This window comes from Schistocerca nitens, chromosome 1, assembly GCF_023898315.1.
Source record: "Schistocerca nitens isolate TAMUIC-IGC-003100 chromosome 1, iqSchNite1.1, whole genome shotgun sequence".
NCBI classification, from domain to species: Eukaryota; Metazoa; Arthropoda; class Insecta; order Orthoptera; family Acrididae; genus Schistocerca; species Schistocerca nitens.
Window position 1 is genome coordinate 433569717 of NC_064614.1, and position 16547 is coordinate 433586263.

The 16547-nt window shown below is 47.2% G+C and overlaps 1 protein-coding gene across 1 annotated transcript in view; it reads left to right on the forward strand.

The window, feature by feature from the left end:
* The window catches only part of LOC126235939 (zinc metalloproteinase nas-4-like), a 130443-nt gene that overhangs the window by 57660 nt on the left and 56236 nt on the right, over positions 1–16547 (forward strand). The window contains exons 6-7 of the mRNA XM_049944910.1: positions 9579–9696; positions 15290–15465. Coding sequence (XP_049800867.1) covers positions 9579–9696; positions 15290–15465 — 294 coding nt within the window. The remainder of the gene's footprint in view (positions 1–9578; positions 9697–15289; positions 15466–16547) is intronic.

Sequence of the window (16547 nt, forward strand, 5' to 3'; positions counted from 1 at the left end):
CCGCTCACGCCCCAACATCGTGCAGCCCGCCTCCAGTGGTGTCGCGACAGGCGTGAATGGAGGGACGAATGGAGACGTGTCGTCTTCAGCGATGAGAGTCGCTTCTGCCTTGGTGCCAATGATGGTCGTATGCGTGTTTGGCGCCGTGCAGGTGAGCGCCACAATCAGGACTGCATACGACCGAGGCACACAGGGCCAACACCCGGCATCATGGTGTGGGGAGCGATCTCCTACACTGGCCGTACACCACTGGTGATCGTCGAGGGGACACTGAATAGTGCACGGTACATCCAAACCGTCATCGAACCCATCGTTCTACCATTCCTAGACCGGCAAGGGAACTTGCTGTTCCAACAGGACAATGCACGTCCGCATGTATCCCGTGCCACCCAACGCGCTCTAGAAGGTGTAAGTCAACTACCCTGGCCAGCAAGATCTCCGGATCTGTCCCCCATTGAGCATGTTTGGGACTGGATGAAGCGTCGTCTCACGCGGTCTGCACGTCCAGCACGAACGCTGGTCCAACTGAGGCGCCAGGTGGAAATGGCATGGCAAGCCGTTCCACAGGACTACATCCAGCATCTCTACGATCGTCTCCATGGGAGAATAGCAGCCTGCATTGCTGCGAAAGGTGGATATACACTGTACTAGTGCCGACATTGTGCATGCTCTGTTGCCTGTGTCTATGTGCCTGTGGTTCTGTCAGTGTGATCATGTGATGTATCTGACCCCAGGAATGTGTCAATAAAGTTTCCCCTTCCTGGGACAATGAATTCACGGTGTTCTTATTTCAATTTCCAGGAGTGTAAGTAATATAACGCATATTTTCTCGGCATATTTCGCTTCAAAAATTGCGCTATTTTTTATGGGACATCGTTGAATATTCTCTCTTCCGTTCCTTTACTTACATGAAGTTCCGATAGATGGCGGCGCTCTAGGCTACACTGCCTTCAAAATCCGTCTGTAAAGTATGTGCGTTCCAAAGGAGACCTGTCATTGAGTTTGTTTCGGTAAAAAACCAAAGCATAGCAAGTATTCATAGGCGCTTGCGGAATATGTACATAGACCTGGCAGTGAACGAAAGCACAGTTAGTCGTTGGACAAGACTTCTGACGTCATTGCGACGAGGTCACGCAAACCTGTCCGGTCTCCCGCATACTGGCCCGCCGCACACAGCTGGGACACTTGTAATGTTGGAACGTGCGGACTCTCTCATTTGAGATGATCGACGGATCACAGTCAAATACATCGCTGCTCAGCTGGACGACCCTGATGGTAGCGCTGACACACTTGTCTACCAATTGGGGTACTCAAATGTGTGGGCTCGCTGGGTTCATCGCCGCCTAACTGAAGACTGTAAAGACCAACGAAGGACTATCTGTGCGGAATTGCTTGTGCGATACGAGACTGGTCGTGACAATTTTTTTGGTAGAAATTTGTCACAGACCACGAAACGTGGGTTCATCTCTTTGAACCGGAAACAAAACGGCAATCCGGCAAAACGGCGCCACACCACCTCACCTCTGAAGAAAAAGTTCGAAGCCGCACCATCAACTGGTAAAGTCATGGCGACGGTCTTCTTGGGCTCTGAAGGGGCTATTCGTTTGATATCTTCCGCCATGGTGCAACTATGAACTCTGAAACTGTATTGTACTACCTTCGGGATACTGAAGAAACCACCTCAGCAGATTCGTCACCACAAAAATGCAAACGAATATCTTCTTCACCTGTCAATGCAAGGCCTCGCACAAGTCTGTGCACCAGGGAGGATCTCACAAAACTTCATTCGACCTCTCTTCCTCATCCACCCTACAGCCCAGATGTCGCACCTTCCGAATTCCGTCTGTTTGGCTCAATGAAGGATGCAGTCCATGGGGAGCAGTACGTGGATGATGAGGAGGTTACTAATGTAGCAAGACGTTGGCTCTGACGTCGACCAGCAGAGCGATAGCATGCGGGCATAAAGGCGCTGCCAGTGAGGTGGCGAAAGACCGTCGCATTTAACGGAGGTTACGCTGAAAAAGAGGATTTTGTAGCCAGACGAGTGGGGAATAATAACGTGTGTTGGAATCCTGAATGAAACCAACCTGCATACAGAAAATAAGTGTTGCATTACTTATTGAACGGCCATCAATGCTGCAGGGAAAAATCCTGGGGCGAAGTCGTGCTGGTGGTTGTATCATGCAAGTCAGGACCAGCCATGGGGTGCCGAACTTCGCACGTGCGGCGTGGCAAACCGCGGGTGGGCCGAGGCCCGGCCTGTCACTCGGCTTTGTTCGGCACTTCTCGGAAGTACTCGGCACAGCGCCACGTTTCATTTAGCATTGTGGCGCGGCATTTTTCGGTGGGTACAATTCTCTCAGTTCGACAGAATCGTGCTGTTAGCGTTATTTAACCATCGCTACTTGTTCATGATGTGAAGGACATTCACAAGTCCAGTGGTCGTTTGCACAAAGAGAGGCAGTCTAGTGATCTATCTTTGCAATCCTTTAAAAAGACTGGGGATGAGAATTCTCAATTCGCGTAAGCGACAGGTACTGCTCATTTGCTACAAAACGACGTTACAGTACCATACAGAAATAATCTAAAAATTTCGTTGATAATGAAAGAGCAAAGAATTACAACGATCGATACACGGATTAAATTGTTCTGTACATCAAAAAGCATTTTGTGCTAAATATGATGACCTGGAGCTGTTGAAGAATTTGGTGGCGCGAACAGCAAAATTTTTCATGTCGCTCGCATTATTTCGTGATCAGTTGCAACAGTTTTCAGTGGAACTGAACGAAGAGTACGGATACATAACTGCAAATTATGTTGGTCAAGATAAGGTGCTTGCCTGGAACGACTTTTCGATTTAAAACTCACTATTGTTGAATATATGAAGGACAAGGGAGTGCAAGGACGAAACTCAGATCATTTGGAATGGAGTGTAGACTTCTCATTTTAAGTGTGCTTGACTGCACACTGTACGCATATGACAGTGAAAGGTAATTTGTCTCTAATTGGATGCTGATGCATTTAAAAAAGAAAGGCACATTCGGAGGAATGCACTCCAGTTTCATAAGGTCACTGGATTTAAGGAAAACATCAAGTTTAAAGAATTCATTGTGGCGTTGAAAGAATTACAGGGATAGTTTTATAAAAATTTTGAGGAGACTTTCAGTCTTACATCTGTTTCAGAGCTGTTTTTGAGATCGTTTGCCGTTTCAGTTGAAAGTGACACTTTACATATGCAGAATAATTCCAAATTAATTCCAGTTTCGATGACAAATATTTTTACATTCAAACTGTCCAGGATGTCTGCATTGCTTTTCTCAGGTAGAGTTTCCAAGTCACCATAAAGAGGTTGCAAAACTGCGACAATAGTTCGATGGACATATTTGGGTGAAAGACCTCTTTCCGATTACGAAACTAAGTATGTCACGATTACGTGGCAACTTAAGTGGGAAAGTCTGAGGAATTGTCTGCGTCTGTCTGTATGCCGACAGTTTGTGACATTTAAAATGATATTATGTCTTGAGAGCCCGAAAAATAATTAAATAGTACTGAAAATTTGTTTTGTTTGTGAGCTTTGTTGGTGAGAGATGTGAAATATAAAACCAAGTAGTATGTGGTGCGACTATACTGCCATTTAAATGGCGCGTTCGCTCTTGTCCCCTCTTCCCTCTCCTCGCGTTCAGACAGCGTAGTGTGGCTGTAGGGGAAATGTGAAGCAATGCTGAGCGCTTTCGCACTCCTGTTCAGGTACAGCCCGCGAGCCATTACCTTTACCGCTACTGATTTAAGTGATTAGGTAGCCACACTACAGTATACAGTAATTTAGCTACTGATTCACTTATTCATGTATGTGGTCTAGGTTCCGTGGTGACTCAGCACTCAGTCATTTAGATCCTGTGTGCCCGCAGGGAAATGTACGTGTAGGCATACACGTAAGTATGAGTGTAAACAGAAGACAGCGAGCACTGGAAAAGCAATTTTTAAACGTCACATTATGATTTGAATCTTTAATGTGACTTGTGTCATTGTATGGAGCTAGTGAACTCGTTGCTATTCGCCCCAGAAAACCAATGCATTCGATCCATACAGGCATTAATGTTTCTAAGAATACCAGAGATGGAGACAAGTGACAAGTTCTGGAGTTAAGGTGTGGATGCAGAGTTCGGTTCTGATGGGGTCATAGTTTGTAACTATCTGCACCCCTTCCCCACCACTCAATGTACCCTGTTGTCATCCCTATTTCTAACATGTCGCAGATGCGTAGGATGTAAGTAATAATAAGCAAAAATGTACAAACCTATATAATACGAGGTTCACTCCAAAAGAAATGCACACTATTTTTTTTAATCCAATTTTTATTCTACATGTTTGAAAGTATTACAGTGTGTATATACAGCCTTTAGGAACAATATTTTCATTTCTCCACATAATTTCCATCCTTCTCAACTACCTTACGCCATCTTGGAACCGGAGCCTGTATACCCGCATGGAAAAATTCTGGACCAACCTGTTGGAGCCACTGTTTGGCAGCGTGCACAAGGAAGTCATCATCTTCAAAAAAAATGGTTCAAATGGCTCTGAGCACTATGGGACTCAACTGCTGAGGTCATAAGTCCCCTAGAACTTAGAACTACTTAAACCTAACTAACCTAAGGACAACACACACATCCATGCCCGAGGCAGGATTCGAACCTGCGACCGTAGCGGTCGCGCGGTTCCAGACTGTAGCGCCAGAACCGCTCGGCCACCAGCGGCCGGCTCATCATCTTCAAACCTTGTTCCACGAAGAGAGTGTTTCAGTTTCCCAAAGAGATGATAGTCCCATGGAGCCAGGTCAGGACTGTAAGGCGGGTGTTTCAGTGTTGTCCATCCGAATTTTGTGATCGCTTCCATGGTTTTTTAACTGACATGTGGCCGTGCATTGTTGTGCAACAGCAAAAAATACTGCTTTTGCCGATGTGGTCGAACACGACTCAGTCGAACTTTAAGTTTCTTCAGTGTCGTCACATATGCATCAGAATTTATGATGGTTCCATTGGCATGATGTCCACAAGCAAGAGTCCTTCGGAATCGAAAAACACTGTAGCCATAACTTTTCCAGTAGAAGGTGTGGTTTTGAATTTTTTTTTCTTGGGTGAATTTGCATGATGCCACTCCATTGATTGGCTCTTCATCTCTGGTGAAAAATGATGGAGCCATGTTTCATCACCTATCACAATTCTTCCAAGAAATTCATCTCCACCATTCTTGCACTGTTCCAAAAGTTTGCTGCATACCGTTTTTCTTGTTTCTTTGTGAGACACTGTCAACATCCTGGGAACCCACCTGGCACAAACCTTTTTTAACGCCAACACTTCACAGTATGAGGCCTGCCGCTGCGAGGACAATCCTCAATATTGCTGTGCCTGCTTTCATCACGTAACCTGCTTGACCACCGACTAACTGTACTGTGATCGACAGCAGCATCTCCATACACCTTTTTCAACCTCTTGTGGACGTTTCCCACTCGTTTTCACAGCACAGGAATTCTGTGACAGCACGTTGCTTCTGACGAACGTCAAGTGTAGCAGCCATCTTGAAGACATGCTGTGACGGCGCCACTCACGGGAACAGGTTGAACTAAGTTTGAAAACGAGCAGGAAGGATGTATCTACACACTGTAAAACTTTCACACATGCAGAATGAAAACTGTATTCTTACAAAAATAGTGTGCATTTCTTTTGGAGTGACCCTCGTAATAACAATAATGAATTGTTTACATCAGTTCTTACCTCATTCACTTTAGTACGACTTCCAGTTTTCAGTTTGGAGGTTTTCATAACTAAGAAGTTCATGTTTTACGCAATTTATTTAAGAACTATAATGGCAACAAGTTCTCACAACATTCTCAACTTCGCAATTTACACGGTCTCAAGTCGACATGTGCTCCCACCATCATCAACACTTTCCACTGGAGCATCACTGTGAGCACAGATACACTCCTGGAAATTGAAATAAGAACACCGTGAATTCATTGTCCCAGGAAGGGGAAACTTTATTGACACATTCCTGGGGTCAGATACATCACATGATCACACTGACAGAACCACAGGCACATAGACACAGGCAACAGAGCATGCACAATGTCGGCACTAGTACAGTGTATATCCACCTTTCGCAGCAATGCAGGCTGCTATTCTCCCATGGAGACGATCGTAGAGATGCTGGATGTAGTCCTGTGGAACGGCTTGCCATGCCATTTCCACCTGGCGCCTCAGTTGGACCAGCGTTCGTGCTGGACGTGCAGACCGCGTGAGACGACGCTTCATCCAGTCCCAAACATGCTCAATGGGGGACAGATCCGGAGATCTTGCTGGCCAGGGTAGTTGACTTACACCTTCTAGAGCGCGTTGGGTGGCACGGGATACATGCGGACGTGCATTTTCCTGTTGGAACAGCAAGTTCCCTTGCCGGTCTAGGAATGGTAGAACGATGGGTTCGATGACGGTTTGGATGTACCGTGCACTATTCAGTGTCCCCTCGACGATCACCAGTGGTGTACGGCCAGTGTAGGAGATCGCTCCCCACACCATGATGCCGGGTGTTGGCCCTGTGTGCCTCGGTCGTATGCAGTCCTGATTGTGGCGCTCACCTGCACGGCGCCAAACACGCATACGACCATCACTGGCACCAAGGCAAAAGCGACTCTCATCGCTGAAGACGACACGTCTCCATTCGTCCCTCCATTCACGCCTGTCGCGACACCACTGGAGGCGGGCTGCACGATGTTGGGGCGTGAGCGGAAGACGGCCTAACGGTGTGCGGGACCGTAGCCTAGCTTCATGGAGACGGTTGCGAATGGTCCTCGCCGATACCCCAGGAGCAACAGTGTCCCTAATTTGCTGGGAAGTGGCGGTGCGGTCCCCTACGGCACTGCGTAGGATCCTACGGTCTTGGCGTGCATCCGTGCGTCGCTGCGGTCCGGTCCCAGGTCGACGGGCACGTGCACCTTCCGCCGACCACTGGCGACAACATCGATGTACTGTGGAGACCTCACGCCCCACGTGTTGAGCAATTCGGCGGTACGTCCACCCGGCCTCCCGCATGTCCACTATACGCCCTCGCTCAAAGTCCGTCAACTGCACATACGGTTCACGTCCACGCTGTCGCGGCATGCTACCAGTGTTAAAGACTGCGATGGAGCTCCGTATGCCACGGCAAACTGGCTGACACTGACGGCGGCGGTGAACAAATGCTGCGCAGCTAGCGCCATTCGACGGCCAACACCGCGGTTCCTGGTGTGTCCGCTGTGCCGTGCGTGTGATCATTGCTTGTACAGCCCTCTCGCAGTGTCCGGAGCAAGTATGGTGGGTCTGACACACCGGTGTCAATGTGTTCTTTTTTCCATTTCCAGGAGTGTATATACCATCGTGTAACTGGACGATGGTAAGGCCGGGGGGAGGGGGGGGGGGGGGAGGGGACACCTGTTTCTTTCCACCCACATTCAGGAAAGTCGGTGGTTGTGTTATTTTGTCAGGCTGCATGCCTGGTCATGTGAGCAGGCTCTCAGACAAGCAACTGGGAAGTGTCTTACGCTAACCACAGCGTGTAATTATGTAGAGTTCCTTCCTCCAGCCCATGAAATCAACCGAAGGAATCATATGTGAGTTTCAAATTACTATACCAGCAGTCCAGCTAGTAGCAGAATCACTGTGCAGAGAGTGCAAAAAATAATGGGGTACAATGGTAAAGAAGCTCTTCAGAGACCACGCATTTCTGTAGTCCATGCTAAGTGGCACTTGAGGCACGTAATGAGTGATGTTTCTGGACAGCAGATGAGTGGAAAACAGAGATTTGGAGTGCTGAATCACGCTATACGCTACTGCAATTTCGTGGAAGGGTTTGGATTTGGCGAATACCTGGAGAAAATTACCTTCCAAAATGTGTGGTGCCATCAGGGAAGCATGGAGGAGGTGATTTTGAGGTGTGTGCATCTTTTTCGTAGAGAGTTATGGTTCTCTTACTGCTCTTAAGAGAACGCTAAATATGGAACGATATTAAAACAATATTATGAAAAGAAAAGTTGCTACTCACCATATAGTTGAGATGCTGAACCGCAGATAAGCACAACTAAAAGACTGTCACAAATAAAGCTTTTGACCAGTGAGGCCTTCGTCAAAAATTCTAATTTGCGTTCTGTGTGGGCACGACAACCAAAAAGCTGTCTGTCTGCATGAATCGCGACTGCAAACTGTTTTCAAGAAGCAAGTGGACCACACTGTTGCTGAGCACACTGCTATACATGACATCCTTCATTTCAATGACTGCTTCACAGCCTGTGCCATATGGATCCTTCCCATCAACACCAGCTTTTCTGAAATGCACAGGTGGGAACTTCTCCTGCAATACATCCTACGTTCCTGTAACCTTCCTGGTCTCAACCTTTGTTATTCACTGTCCTCACCCACCTGGCTCCTTCCCTGTTCCCATTCCAGCGCTACAGAGCCCTCATTCCACCATTGCACCCACTCTTTTTACTTTTCTTCTTTTCCACTACCCCTCTCCCCACCTCTCCCCTTCTGTCTAATCTGCAGCACTTCACTGACCGCCTCCCCTACCCTACTATCCCTCCCCCTCCCTGCCCCAGCCTGCTCCACCCTACCATATCTCACCTCCCAACCCGAGCCTCCCCCTTACCCGCACCCTGTCGCCATTCCCACCACCCACTGGTGCTGCTGCTCATAGTGTGGTTTCAGTTGCCTGAGACTGCAGTTGTGTGTGTGAGTTGTGTTTGTGCGTGCGCATGTGTGTGTGTGTGTGTGTGTGTGTGTGTGTGTGTGTGTGTGTGTGTGTGTGTGTGATGTGTTGTTCATCTATTTCTGATGAAGACCTTACTGGGCGAAAGATTTATTTGTGACAGTCTTTTTGTTGTACCTCTCTATGACTCAGCATCTCCACTATATGGTGAGCACGAACATTCCTTTTCATAATATTATTACATTCCAACCTGGATTGTTTGAAGGATGTTAAAATATTTATAAAGATTATGTACCACATACAGTAAAGGAAGTTGGGAGACAATGATTGATTGCATGAGCACTACAGTGCACCCTGTCATAAAGAAACGTTTGGGAGAATAGGGTTTCTGAACATTGATATTCCTGAAATGGACTGGTCTGCTCAGAGTCACGACCTGAATCCAGCGGAACAACTTTAGGACAGGTCAGAACATCGACTTGGCTGAAGACACAAGCGCCCAACATCGCTACCTTCTCTGGTTTCAGCTCACGAGGGAGAACGCGTTGCTGTTCCTCCACATAAATTGAGAAACCTCGTTGAAAGTGTCCTGGCAGAGTCTAAGGCGCAAGAAAGCCGAAGGCTCGACACACCGGATAGTCACTAATAGCTGTCCGGATCCTTTTCATCATCAGATGGTGTATACTGAAGTAACTTCCCCCCAAACACACCCACACGCACACAGACACTCACACACATTTGGATCTGTAAAACTGGTGAAGTTGTGGCACGGCGCAGCAGAGCTGGAAAGGCAGTGACCGCACAGCGTCTCTGTAGGGTTTTTGTGTCTCCTCTCTTTGCAGCGGTCGGCGAGCGGCTTGAGGTGGCGGCGGCCTTCCGGGAGTTCCACGAGCTGACGTGCGTGCGCTTCGTGCCGCGCACCGGGCACACCAGCTACGTGCACCTCCGCAAGGGCACCGGGTGAGTACAGCCCAGTCGCTGCAAGCTTAGCCATTCGTGGCTTAACTAAGTACAGCGAAGAAAATTCCAGCTCTGACACGGTATCCGTTATGAAAGGCTAACGGCCTCGGGGGTTAATTGTGCGTCTTCAGCGATTTTGATGCAGTGAATTACAACCAAATGGCATCTGAAGTCAGCAGTATATAAAACAAAGGAGCTAGTAGCAACGGTGGAATTTTATGTACTCTGCAACACAGTATCTGTTGCACCGACGCACGTTGTGCAACAATCATGGACCCCTACCAACTAGTTTACAGGGCCATCTGAAACCCAAGAAACCTGCTAAGGATCCCTGCAAACAAATCCTGGTTATTCGTTTGACCACCGGATTATACGGTTCCACACAGGTCGTTCTGAGCCAATCCTGATTGACTGGCTCGCACACCATCACCAGGATGCGGCTGAGAAAACAGACTTTTTCGAAAAGGGTTGAACCCACCGAGGATCAATGACTCTAGCCACCGACTAGCAAGATTTACAACCACCCGACTAAATCAGCCGGTTTCTTTGGGAAATCGTGTCACTGCTGTGGTCCGCTCAACGTGAAATGAACACGAGCGTACAAATTGCGTTGAACAGTCGATTAATCACAAAGTTCAGAAGAAAATACTTAAATTCCAGCAGCATAGTTTATCACTATTAATTGCAACATAAAACTAAAGTTCTTTATCCTAAATTATCACTGTAAAAACAAGCCAACAATTCCTTCCCACGTGAGTCTCACTGTTAACTGCAGCACAATAGGTAAAGTACTCCGCTACCTCGAGTCCCTCGATAAAGTTACACTTCATAAGCGCGCTAAAACTTAATCGTCGAAACCACCGTCAAATATTCTAAATCCTGTGAAAAGTTAAAGTATGACCATATTCTTACCCGCAACTATTTCAAGTCCAACAAAACATTAAATGAATCCCCCATTTATTAAGGTCATTTTGCGACCTCTCGCTTCAGAAACAACACAATATTAAGTCAGTTATTAGATCAATTCATAAACATGCTTCTATCTGCTTGTGAAAGAATTAAATGAAAACTACAAAATACGTGTGGCGAGCTTCAAGGATGAGCATTCTTGTGCCCTCTACATATATGCCCTTTTGTGCATATGTTTTACTTGTTATTTACAGCTCCATAGCTATTTAATATTACTTTTATTAATTTCCATTAAAAAAATTCGCTTAAAGTATATCCAACAGTTAACTGTAGGTAACCACTATCTGGGCTCATTTGGTGAGAAACTAAGTGACTGACACTGCCTTCATACTATGTGTAACTGTTGAGGATTTGTGGCTGTGGCACAAACGATTATCTATCTTTCATAATATCGTCTGTAACTTTTGATATCAGCTTACATTTGATACTTTCAGCCTTCATTTGATGTGATCGCTGTAATGGTTCAATTTTTATCAGGGGACACGTGCGAAACTTTCGCACTTTTGTAGTAGTAAATCATGACAGTATTTGGAATAAGTATAGTCATTGGGATAAGGGTAGTTGGCGAGAGTGAGAAATATGTTTGTCATTTCGGAAAGTACATTCGTTTAGAAAAGTCAACTTGTACGACAGGCAGAGGTAATGGATCACCGCAGAGGTCACTGTTATTATCTGTGACATACTGTATAGTACTTTAAAAGGAATGAAATGGTATTTGTAATGAGATAATATGAAAAGGTGTCTGTTACACGTGATTAATAAGTTAGCTTCGTAACATATAGGTATGAAGATGGGCATCCATGATGGCCTTTTGCCTATGACGGTTTTTTCACAAATAGTAGGTTTCAGCGCAAAATCGGTACGCAACGGCATAAGTCGGTTAAAAAATCTAACGATTTCTCATTCAACCTTGTACTATTAGTATGTAGTGAGCAGAGCGGATGTTGATATATGATGAATTTCTGTTGCCCACTCTGTCTTAATATATATCGTAGAATCTTGCTTAAAGTTGCAATGGACTCGTCTCACCACTGTCATTTTTATGATGTATTTGGTTTCACTACGTCATTTTTGAATGGGCTGCGATATAGTTTTCAGGAACATGCATTAAGCATCTTACATTTCGTTCGCCATAGACACCATTGTGTCTTCCTCACCCTCCTCACGCATGCCTGCCTGGAGCCGCCCTCCACTCCGCTTACCTGGGCCACCTTGCTCTCTTCGGCCTCTGCGCTGACAGTAATGACACTTCTGCCAGCTCTCGCTCCGCAAGACGAATTCACGTTGTGTCATACTGGGTTATTTTGCTTCCGAGGTAGGAGAATTTCTGCGGTTCGTCTTGCACATGGTCCCCAATTACGTTGTGCAGTTTGTTGTTGTTAATTTCGTCTATTTTCTGATACGGGGGTGTCGGGACAGTCGAACCCGGGACTCAAGATGGACGATCTGAAGCCGGGACCCACCGATCCGCTTTTCGTCAGGAGGCCGAGCAAGTTCAATAGTATCAAGTGGCAATACAGAGTGATACATAGGTATTTGGTGGCATTACTTTATTGTCATAATTTACAGTGAGGGTGCAGAGTATTGTCGGTAGCCGCCCGAGTGCTGTGCCACACGTCCAGCCGGCTCAGCAGCTAGTGGTTTGCTGACACTGCTGCTGCTGTCTGCAAGACCGCTCGGCTGGAACTCAGCCGTGCTCGCCCAGTCGCCAGTCGCCGAGGCGTCGCCTCTCGTGCCGCGTAGCCGCTTGTGAATCCGAAGACTGTTACAGTCCCTGGTCAAATGGTTCAAATGGCTCTGAGCACTATGGGACTTAACTTCTAAGGTCATCAGTCCCCTAGAACTTAGAACTACTTAAACCTAACTAACCTAAGGACATCACACACATCCATGCCCGAGGCAGGATTCGAACCTGCGACCGTAGCGGTCGCGCGGTTCCAGACTGTAGCGCCTAGAACTGCTCGGCAATCCCTGGTCCTCACCGCCCCCTGCCCCGTTTGGCCCGCTCTGTCCGACCGTGGGACAAAGGTGGTTGTACTGGTCACTCGTGGCCCTCGGGCCACCGCTGCTCCAAGGACAGATCTGACTCGAACCCACACCCTCCTGGATGCCATGCCGCAACTTGATGCTAGTGATGCTTGCCAGATGGCCACACCCGCTGCTGTCTCTGGCACTGTTCCAATGCTGCTACGTCTCTCATAGCGTACGCCTCGCCCGGATCCCGGAATGCCAGGTGGGAAGCGAATGTGGCCCATCCTGGATCCACTGCAGACCGCTGTCACTGCCCTCCTTCAGGCAGACAGTGCAATCTCCAAGTACTCCAAGTAACAAGCTGCCATTCCGTCCCGCCCCGGTGTTGTGCCCCCAGAGGCAGAAAACAGACCGAACAAGTACACAGAAATAAAATAAGAACATTCACAACATCGCTGCCTGACTGGCCCCTATAAGCATGGACCAGCACAGGTCCGTCCCCACGCTCGACTGGCCTAGCACACCTTCCGTCCAAAGGTAAAAGTACCTCATTATTTAAACTGCCTTTTCCCTCACCTCTGACGTAGTGTCAGAGACAGAAACTATGTCAGAGATAAATTCCCAAACGTCAGCCATCTTCAAGTCTCGACTTGGCTCTGGCCTAGTTCCTCGCCTCATATCGCAATAACTCCAAGCGACGCTGCGGTTTGCTGCCTCGTTGTTGCTTCACACAACACAATTCGTGCGCGCAATAGCGCCGTCGCAGCATCGCATTCGCGAATGCCATCTTTGCATATCCTGCCCTACTAGCCGTCGACTGTTTCAACACTCTGCCAGTGGCCCCACATTCCATCGTCCAACTGCACGTTCATTGACTTTTAACAAAATTTCCTCTTTCCTACGACTACGACTAATACTAGCGCAGCCTCTGGGTTTAAATTTATATTCTGAACTTTGTGGACTGTTGAATCCATTCGACAGGTGCTACAATTCTACCTCTCTTGCACAAAGGATAGTAATCCTATCACCGAATCTTACCATTAACACCCTTTCGTCCTTAACTACATCTAAATCTTCGGAGATACTCTGCAAGCCACCGTACGGTGCGTGGCGGAGGCTACCCTGTACCACTACTAGTGGTTTCCTTTCCTGTTCCACTTGAAAATAGAGCGAGGGATAAACGACTGTCGGTTTGCCTCCGTATGAGGCTTAATTTGCCGTATCTTATCTTCGTTGCATGTTGGCGACAATAGGACCGTTCGTCATTCCTTTGAAAATTACGTTTCTCTAAAGTTTCTCAGTAGTGTTTCTTGAAAAGAACGTCGCCATCCCTGCAGGGCTGCCCATTTGAGTTCCCGAAGCATCTCCGTTACACTTATGAGTTGTTCGAACCCACCGGTAAGAAATCTAGCAGCCCGCCTCTGAATTGCTTCGACGTCTTCCCTCAATCCGACCTGATACGGATCCCAATCACTGGAGCACTACTGAAGAACAGGTCGCGACAGCATCCTATGTGCTGTCTCCTTTACAAGTGGACCACACTATCCTATAATTCTCCCAATAAATCGAAGTCGACCATTCGCCTTCCGTACCAAAGTTCTCACATGATCGTTCCACCTGATACCGCTTTGCGACGTTACGCCCAGATATTTAAATGACTTGACTGCGTCAAGCAGGACACTAGTACTACTGTATCCGAACTTCACAGGTTTGTTCTTCCTGCTCATCCGCATTAACTCACATTTTTCTACATTGAGAGCTAGCTGCCATTCATCAGAACAACTAGAGGTTTTGTCTAAGTCATCTAGTGCCTTCCTGCAGTCACTCAACTTCGACACCTTACCGTACACCTCAACATCGTCAGCAAACAAGCACAGATTGCTGCCCACCCCTTCCGCCAAATCATGTAGAGAACAGCGGCGGTCCTATCACACTTCCCTGGAGCGCTCCTGACGAAACCCTTGTCTGTGATGAGTACTCGCCTTTGAAGACATATTGGGTTCTATTACTTAAGAACTCTTAGAGCCACTCACGTACCTGTGAACTATATGGAATAAGTACCTTCGTGAACAGTCTGCAAAGGGGCACCGTGCCAAATGCTTTCCGGAAGTCTAGAAATATAGAATCTATTACCTTTCGTCCTTAGTTCACGGTGTATCATGTGAGAAAAGAGCAAGCTGAGTTTTGCACGAGCGGTGCTTTCTAAAACCATGCTGATTCGTGGATATAAGCTTCTCAGTCTCAAGAAAGTATATTATATCCGGACTGAGATTACGTTCAAGGATTCTGCAGCAAATTAAGACAGGGATCTTGGTCTGTAATTTTGGGGCTCTGTTCGTTTAGCCTTGTTATATACTGGTGCACTTTTTTGCAGTCGCTTGGGACTTTGTGCATGGCGAGAAATTCACGATAAATGCAAGCCACGTAAGGGGCCAATGCCGTAGAGTACTATCTTTAAAACAGAGAGTGCTCCATGTGGACCTGGTGATTTTCTGTAACTCCGCTTCGGAACCTTGCTTTAATTTCTGGTTTGGTCTTCGATACGCTGGTTGGGCGGTAGAGGAGAGACGGTGAGATCTGGTTACAGGTTTAAGAGGCGGAAACTGCCAGCAGCGCTACGGCAAGTAACGCTGGTCTCTGTGCGCTGTGGCAGGTGCAGCAGCCTGGTCGGGCCCGCGGGCGGCAAGCAGACGGTGAGCCTGGGTCCCGGCTGCCTGAGCAAGGGCATCGTGCAGCACGAGCTGATGCACGCCCTCGGCTTCTGGCACGAGCAAAGCCGCGCAGACCGCGACGACTACGTCACCGTGCTGCTGCACAACGTTATCCCAGGTAGGGATGCCAATTATTGCTCAAAAACCGGTTTTGGATTATATCGGAATTTTCAACGCCAATTTTTTTTAAAACCAAACTCTGTTCGAACAGGCCTTGAAGGCCCAACGGTACCGTCCGACCGCCGTGCCATCCTCAGCTTCTAGACGTCACGTATATGTAAGAGCATGTGGTCAGCACGCCGCTCCCCCGGCCATTGTCGGTTTTCGTGACCAGAGCCGCTGCTTCTCAGTCAAGTAGCTCTTCCATTGGCCTCACAAGGACTGTGTACATCCCACTTGCCAACAGAGCTCGGCAGATCGGACGGTGGCCAATCCAAGTGCTAGAAGAGCTCGACAGCGCTTAACTTCGGTCATCTGACGGGAACTGGTGTTACAAATGCGACAACGGCGTTCGCAACGGCAGTTTAACCGGACTGTTAAAACCGCTAGAAATAACCAGTTTCTGAAATAACCGATTATCGGTTTGTTTTTCTGTTATTTCCTGTAATAATCGTAGAAACCAAATAAAGATTGCAAAGTTTCGACTCCCTCAGTTTCAAGATGCATAGGACTTAAATGTTAAACTAAACAGTTGTGGAATTTCAAATAACTACGCAGCCTCCAACTCACAGTTGCAGTATTAAAAGTTTTGGCTGGTTTCGTTGTCTAGGGGCTGGGATATGTAGTTGCCGCATTACAGGCCAAATATTGCTGAGTCTACAGCACAAGATAAGAATACACACATGAATCGAATGGTCGAAGGTTTCTATCACTCGGCAATTACGAATTATGAATGTAACATATAAATTTATAAATGAAAGATTGCAAGCAAATAAAATCTGCAGGTACTATCTTAACGACTTTAAATGATGAGTACGATAATAGAAGTACTTTTGAGAATGCGGTATATTTCTGCAAAACACTTATTGGTGTCGATGGTCCAGCAATTAAATAAAATATATGATTCTTGAGTTTCTCCCGGCGTATTTGATAATCAAAATATCCACGGGTGTACTGCCGGTCTACAGTGTCCAACGGGCACAATATTTCGGCGATCATACATGTCGCCATCATCAGGTGAACTGACGGACTGAGCTCCTG